This window comes from Tupaia chinensis, unplaced genomic scaffold, assembly GCF_000334495.1.
Source record: "Tupaia chinensis unplaced genomic scaffold, TupChi_1.0 Scaffold000489_1, whole genome shotgun sequence".
Classification (NCBI taxonomy): domain Eukaryota; kingdom Metazoa; phylum Chordata; class Mammalia; order Scandentia; family Tupaiidae; genus Tupaia; species Tupaia belangeri.
The window spans coordinates 5656803-5664577 of NW_006160001.1; the positions used below are offsets into that span (position 1 = coordinate 5656803).

At 41.0% G+C, this 7775-nt stretch overlaps 1 protein-coding gene across 5 annotated transcripts in view; it reads right to left on the minus strand.

The window, feature by feature from the left end:
- Positions 1-7775, minus strand: part of RAI14 (retinoic acid induced 14) — a 149783-nt gene that overhangs the window by 29598 nt on the left and 112410 nt on the right. For all 5 annotated transcript variants that reach the window (XM_006156345.3, XM_006156348.3, XM_006156347.3 and 2 more), the window contains one exon: positions 651-715. In XM_006156345.3, coding sequence (XP_006156407.1) covers positions 651-715 — 65 coding nt within the window. The remainder of the gene's footprint in view (positions 1-650; positions 716-7775) is intronic.

The window sequence follows — 7775 nt, forward strand, 5'->3', positions numbered from 1 at the left end:
TAATAAGAAACTCCAACATTTGATTAAGATTCTTTTCTTTGGGGGGGGCCAGCAGGTGGCATGATGGTTAAGGAACTGGACTCCCACACGGCCAACCATGATTCAAGTCCCACACCTAGTGGCTTGCTTTCTCACTTTCCCTCTCTCTCTCTCTGATGAGCATATGTGCCCTATAGAAAATTAAAATAATAATAATAATAAAATAAATCATTCTTTTAAAAAATATTCTTTTCTCTGCCAGTAGTAACAATCTTCTTCTTGGCTATCATTTTAACAATGAAGCTTCTTAGGAAACATGGATTCTGAGATAGTATTAAAAGGGGTGTGTGTATTGGGAGGAAGAGGTATTTGTTCTTTCACAGATAAAGTTCCTTTTTTATTTTATTTTTCATTTACTTATTTAAGCAAGAGAGACAGCACAAGAGAAAGAGAAAGACACAGACCCTCAATAGGGTCTTGATATACAATCCTTCTCCAGTCAGCTCTGGTTCTTGGGCTTGTTCAGTGAGGACTCTGGAAGTGAACCCGGAACCCTCCCCACCATGTGGGTCAGTCCCACAGGAGCATGATACTACTGTGGTGCCCCCATTTAGCCCCCTCTGATATATTAAAAACAACATATTTATAATTACAAGTCGTCACCGCTTTACCTGAAGGAGTTTCTTGATGCACTCTTGGTGGCTATTCTTGGCTGCAAGGTGTAAAGCACTGTGTCCTAAATGAATTAAAAAAAAAAATGGAAATAAAGCTCACGATTTAAAATCTCTTATCTTCGCACTGAAGACAACTATGAGGAAATAAATTATTCTCCAACAAAGATGGAATTGTTCCTCTTAAGATAAGACTTCACATTCTTCAGGGCAGCCACTGCAGGAGAAGACAGCATCCCGCCCACTGATAACATTCACAGGCTTCAACTACCCTTTCTAGGGATGCCATTAAGCTCTGGGCAAGAAGCTTGCAGTGGAATCATGAAATACAGCCTAAAGTCCTACTTTCAGCTGTCAGTGTGTACACCAAATGTCCTGTGCCCGCCCACATGGTGACACGAGGCTATAATGACCCCAGCCCAGGAATCTAGTAAGGGAGCCCTGCCAGTCAGCTGAGAATATGCCAAAGACCTACACACTTTAATCCCTACATTTGGATTCTCATTTCCCTCTCCAAGGTAATCCAGCCCTTAGAGAAATTCCCTGAAGTTCTCTTCCGGACTCCAACATGAGATTTTGATGTCACTGTGGTCGGTAAGCCAAGAAACCCTACGTTCCACTTAACTCCCCCCACAGCCACATGAGTCTGCAGAATTTCTATTTGGGAGTTGGGGAAACAGCGGTTCCCACTCCAAGGCCTTTGCAGTGACTTTGCATTTAGCCTGAGTTCTCTTCCCCTAAGACAAGGTAAGAGCTTGCTCTTACCTTCCACTGAAAACCAGCTCCTAAATAAGAACTCTCCTGCCCTCTCCAGCTTCTCCTCAACCCTTTTCATCTTCACTCCATGCTTTATTTCTCTAAGAAGCACCAAGCACCTTCTCTCACTCCCTTCCCTCTCCTGTCTCTATAGACAAACATTTATTTATGTATAATAGTTACTCCTCCCCATGTACTAGGAGTCTGTCTGTCTTATTCCCTGCTGTATCCCAAGTGTCTACAACACTGAAGGTATATGCAAGAGGCATTCAAGACACTCCTGTCTCTTTGAATGAGAGGATATGCTAATTGCAAATGTCTGACATCAGGTCTGGGGGCAGAGGAACCCAAGTTATCAATGCTAGCCAACCCAATACATCAACCAAACTCTTAAGCCATGCATTTCCCAAGATATTTGACCAAGATATCCATAATATAACACCGGTAAACAACTCGTATTTTGGGACAGGCTTAAAGCATGGTTTCTCAACCTTAGCACTGTTGACATTTAAACTGCATCATTTCTGTGGGTACTTGTCCTGTGTGGTATAGGATGCCCAACAGCACCTCTGGCCTTTCTCTACTGCACATGTTCCTCTCCTTGCCCGGGGGTTATGTGCTGACAATCCCATCATAAGTGAAAAATATTGTTAAGTTGAAAATGCATTTAATACAGCTAACCTGCCAAGTAGCAATGGCATAGCTGAGCCTAGCCTCCTTGAAATGTGCTCAGAATACGTACATTAGCCTGCAGTTGGGCAAAATTGTCTAACGCTGAGCCTGTTTTGTAATAAAGTGTTGAATATGTCTTGTAATTTATTAAATAATGTACTGAAAGTGAAAAGCAGAACACTTGTATGGATAGCCAAACTCAAAATTCAAAGTACGATTTTTAATAAATATTGCTTTCATCCTGTCATAAACTTGAAAAATTGAAAGCTGAATCGTGGCAAGTTGAGAACTGTCTGTGGATATTCAGTAATGGCAATTGAAAATGTCTGCATGGGGCCTGCTGGTGACTTGGTGATTAGGGCTGCTGGATGGTTCGAGTCCCAGACCAAGTAGCTTGAAAGACACCTGGTGTGTGTGTACATGTATGCCCAAAATCCCTAAAGGAAGGAGAAATGGAGAAGAAATTATGAAGTGACCATGCTCCATAAGGGGTACTTTGTTTTTTTTCTCCCTCTCCCTCTCCCCTGCAAGCAAGTGCACATGCCCTCTGGAATATTAAAAAAAAAAAGTCTCCAGACATTGTCAAATGTCCATGGGGGCAAATGTACCCCAACTGAAGACCACTAGCTTAGATGCACAATTTCTTTTATATGATGGAGCCATTCCAAAATACCATCCTCCCTGCTGATTCAGTCTTCACTCTGAAAAACTGACCAGAATCCACTAATTAGAGTCCTATGGCTAGGAAACACCACTTTCAAAGATTATAGGATCGTAAAATCAAGGTTAGAGGCACAAAAGCTCAAAAGATCTGCATAAAGTCAAAAGATTATACTCTCTCTATTCTGATTAGCTGTAGTGAGGGTATACATGAGGGAGAGTTATTTAGTCAGGGTGGGATACTGAGAAGCGGGAATTCCTTCACCCCTTCTCCAAAGGATGACGATGACAATTAAGAAATGAGGAACCAGCAGTTAGTGTAATGTCGATGTTGCTGGACTCCCATGTGATCAGCCGCAGTTTGAGTCCCAAACCTGGTGGCTTAAACTCATGCCGGGTTCGTATGCGTGCGTGTCCAAGATCCAGAAAGGAGGATGGAGGAGAAGGGATTGTGGCGTGGCCATCCACCCTGGGTGGTGACTTCTCACTTTCTGTCTCTCTGTCTTTCTGGTGAGCACATGTGCCCTATAGCAAAAACCTCTCCAAAAAAAAAAAAAAAAAAGTCGAAATGAGGAACCAGCAGATGATGTAATGGTTACGTTGTTGGACTCCCACATAATCAACCACAGTTCAAGTCCTGGGCCCAGTGACTTATTCTCACGCTACGTGTGTGTGTGTGTGTGTGTGTGTGTGTGTGTGTGTGTGCTCAAGATCCCAAGAGGAGAACAGATTGCAGCCTGGCCATCCTCCCCTTAGGGGGTGATTTCCTGCTTTCTGTCTCTCTCTCTCTCCAGTGAGTGCACATGCCCTATAGCAAAAATTTAAAAAAAAAAAAAATGGAGTATGAGCTAAAATTTTTTGATATGTAAAGTAAATGTTTGTGGAAAAATGTAAAAATAAATAAATAAAAGGAAGAAAAAAATTAAAAAAAATAAAACAAAGTCAAAGAGATTTGTGAAAGCAGGAAAACAAAGATCTTCTCTTCCTCTTTCTTTTATTTTATTGTATAAGGTCCCATCTTTCCAGGATATATAAAGCATAATACTATGGGTTTAGTTACGTTACATATTAAATAATCTTTGGTAAGCTATCTTGCCCCCCCACTCCACCACCATCATTTATACCACTGTTTTGCTGTTTCAAGGAGCAGCACATTCTGAGTTTGAAACAAATGCCTTGCAGATGAACTTTTGGAACAAGTCCTGATTGTAAGCTGGAAATTGTTTACATCATGTATGTAATGCATTGTCTGTGCCATGGACAAAAGCTGTTCTGCATAAACAGTGCCTATTTGAAAAGGCACAGTACTCCAAAGATAAGATGGGAGGGAAATTTAAACAACTTCTCAGGAAATAAATAGCAGGATTTCATTTTACTTCAAGTGGTCTGGTCATACCTGGAAGTGAATGCTGGGTTTCCAGAGAGGCAAAAATTATTTTATTCCCTGGCCCTGTGATGTGTTTTCCTAACCAGCAGCACAAAGTATTTTTCCCTTACACCGACTCCAAATCCGAATGACGCATCATTCCCTGGACACTGTTACACTGAAGTGAGATGTTTCTCACTGCTAGCATGAAAATAGAAGTCTTTTTCCAAATGCTAAATTTTCTGGAGAGACTATATTAGTGACTGTAAGGAGACAATGTATAAATCTGGCTCTAATACAGCTGTGGATCTTCTGTCTGGAATATCAGGATCCCTACAGGCAAATAACAAGGGCAATCCTAATTCAAGTGCATTGCAATAGAATTTTGCCTACAAATAAAAAGACCAATGCTGTTACTAAATCAAGAGTCCTGAGCTATTACAGGTAGTCTAAGAATCTCTCTACTGATTAAGGCTCTGACCAGGAAGTGCGCCCCCCTCCAGCTGGAGAACACTTATTTCTAAACCACCTTAAACAGTGACCACTTATTCAATTCTTAAGATTGCTGAAGAAAATAGGGAAGGATTAACTAACATTAAAGAGGGATTATCGGTGGGGCTGAGAAAATACTTTTCAAGTGCATATAAAAAATGTTGAAACTGGGGCTAGCAGTTGGCATAGTAGTTAAGGTGTTAGACTCCCATATGGCTGACCATGGTTTGAGTCCTAGACCTGGTGGCTTAAAACTCATGCTGGGCATATGTGTGTGTGTGCCCAAAATCCTGAGAGGAGAAAGGATTGCATGGCCATTCCCCCGGGGGTGGGGGGGGTTTCTCACTATCTCTCTGTCTGTGTCTCTGGAGAGCACATGCGCCCTGTAGCAAAAATGTCTTTTAAAAAAAAATCAGTTTTAGAATGTAGGATAATTTTATTTAAATAAAAATGTATTTATTTGGTTCTTATATGTTTAGAATTTAAAATATATTTTGAAAACATTTTAGAAATTCTCATCTTTATGTAAAATTCTTTTCATCGAAGTACAAGTCCATTTCCCTTGTTACATTCCCTGAGGATAAGATCAGATTTTAAAATATTTATAATAAAAAAAAATTTATAATAACCATTCTCATTATTAAATAGTTATGAAACTGCCCCTCAGCCTCTCCTTGTTTTTAAAGCACATCTAGGTTCACATAGTGTTTTACATAGACTCAAAAGATGCTTTTGAAAATACTGAAATATTTTTTTAACTATTTATTTAATTTTATTTATTCAGTCATTTATTTTAATTTGACCATAGACACACACACACACACACACACATACACACAGAGAAAGAGAGAGAGAGACGGAAATTGAGAAAGTAAGCCACCAGGTACAGGACTTGAACTGTGGTCAGCCATGTGGGAATGTCCAGCGCCTTAACCACCACGCCACCTGCTGGTCCCAAAATACTGAAATATTTTGACAATATTGCCATGGCCGGGTCATGCTGATCATTGTATGTGGTGGGTCATTTTGACCTGCCCATACACATTCATGACAAATACTTTAAATCATCCAATCTTCTTTCATTTTCTTTTACTCCAAATTAAAATATGAAATACAGGTATGGGTAGAACTTGCACTTACATTTTGGAATGGCACATCCTCTAAAGTGCATAGTTTTGAGATGAATGTTCTCTTCCATGTCTTCACGCAGTGTGTCAAATTTGAGGGGGCCCTGGGGGCATAATGGAACAGAAGGCCACCCAGAAATCAAAACAGAAGCTCTATCAGCAACGAGAGATGCCAGTGAAGAGTGAGGGCTCACAAGTTTTCCCCCTTCTATGAGCTCTTTGTGGCTTTTATTTTCATACCTCAAGTTCTCACTCTCCTAAAAGTCTTTCTTCTTCTGTGAGAAAAGGCATTTTATAAGAAAGAATGTCAGCCGTGCAAAGGGACCAGAGAAAATTTAAGATATGTGAGGGTGACAGAAACTATCTTTCAATCTGTTTTCACCTCCCTCTGTGACAAAAACTTCCATTTTTAACTGAACGAACTGCTGCCCAGAAATTCTCAGCTTCTCATAAAGTCAAATATGACCACAGGCCATGTGTTAGCCAATGAGATCCGAGTGAAAGAATGTGTGTTCACTCGCCCTTCCTCTTCCTGCTGCTGAGATGCTGAGAAGGGGCCTAGCCCGTGAAGCCCTTGGGGACCATGGCAATATTGAGTGGCACTGCAACAAGAGAAGTTGTCTAGGTCCCCACGATGTGGAGCTGAGCTGCCATGCCAATTTGGGACTTCCATCTGAGAGAAATTCTCTCTCATATAAGCCACTCTAATTTCAGAACGCTACCATTTAGTATCAAAAGGATGTGGTTGTTAATAAAGGGAATCTGAAAGCAAATGTTTCAAAAAGGTATTGAAAATATTCAGAAGATTCGTAGGCCTTCTTCCGTCTTCTGGTAATACTCCTATTTAATTCCTATCTCATACATCAGAGTACAAAATGCAGGCATCCAAAAATCAATCAATCAATCAAAAGCAAACAGAAAAACTCCCTCGGAGTCAATTTTACTGTTTGCCTAAGAGAAATGTTTTCTAAAGAAACAGACAAAAATTGCTGATTCTTACATCAGTGAAGAACAAGCACAAACAAGCAATGAAAAATGCCAGATGCACAACATGGGTCCAGTTCAAAGATGGCCCCGTGAGTTCGGAGCCGACTTTCCCATCAGATCGCCATGTGTCTGAGGTACTTTTTGGCAAGCAAGCAATTAGGAATGGGGTGGGGGGTAGTCCCAGAATCAAAAACCCAAGTCATGATCAAGTCTTTGGGTTTTCTTTTTCTGACTGGTAAAATGAAAGCAGTTGCTGTGATGATTGCAAACTTCTTTTGTTTATTTGTTTAAGATGTGAAATCTTTCAGAAGCCTCATCTATAAAAGAGAATACAGGAGGGAAATAAGAGAGCGAGACAGAGAGAGAATAAAGGCAACCTGGCTGAATCAGCAATTATCATGGCAACATGGTAGCCTAATGCAGTGTGCCTGGCGTGGCCGAGATGCCCACAGTGACCATCTCAGCTAGGCCCCCGAGGCTACCTAACCTATGGTTTTTGGCCCAGCCATGGTGGCACAGTGTTAATGCAATGCCCTGCTATGCTGGAAGCCACATGAAAGATGGCGGACCCTGAGTGGAACTGTACTTCTGATGTGCATGTGCCCAGATCCCAGCTGGCTGAAAAGGTGGCAGGTAAGGGGAAATGGACTGTAGTCTGAGGGAACTCTCTCAGGAAATAATAAACGTAAAGAATAAATAAAATAGGATTTTGATGTTGTATTATAATTATGAATTCAAGGCCTTATCTCTGACAGTGCTTTGCTCTTAAGATTGCCTGAAAAGCACTCATCAAAATTCTCTAATTAGAATTCCAATCATTTTATGTAACAGAACAGCTTAAAAAAAAAAAAAAAAAGATACTGGGCTGGCCCATAGCCTAGTGGTTAAGAGAGCTGGATCCCATATGGCCGACTATAGTTCAAATTCTGGCCCTGGAGGATTTTTTTTTTTTTAGAGGTTTTTCAATATAAGGCGCGTGCGCTCGCCAGACAGACAGAGAGAGACAGAGAGACAGAAAGTGAGAAATCACCCCCCAGGGGGGATGGCCACGCCACAATCCCTTCT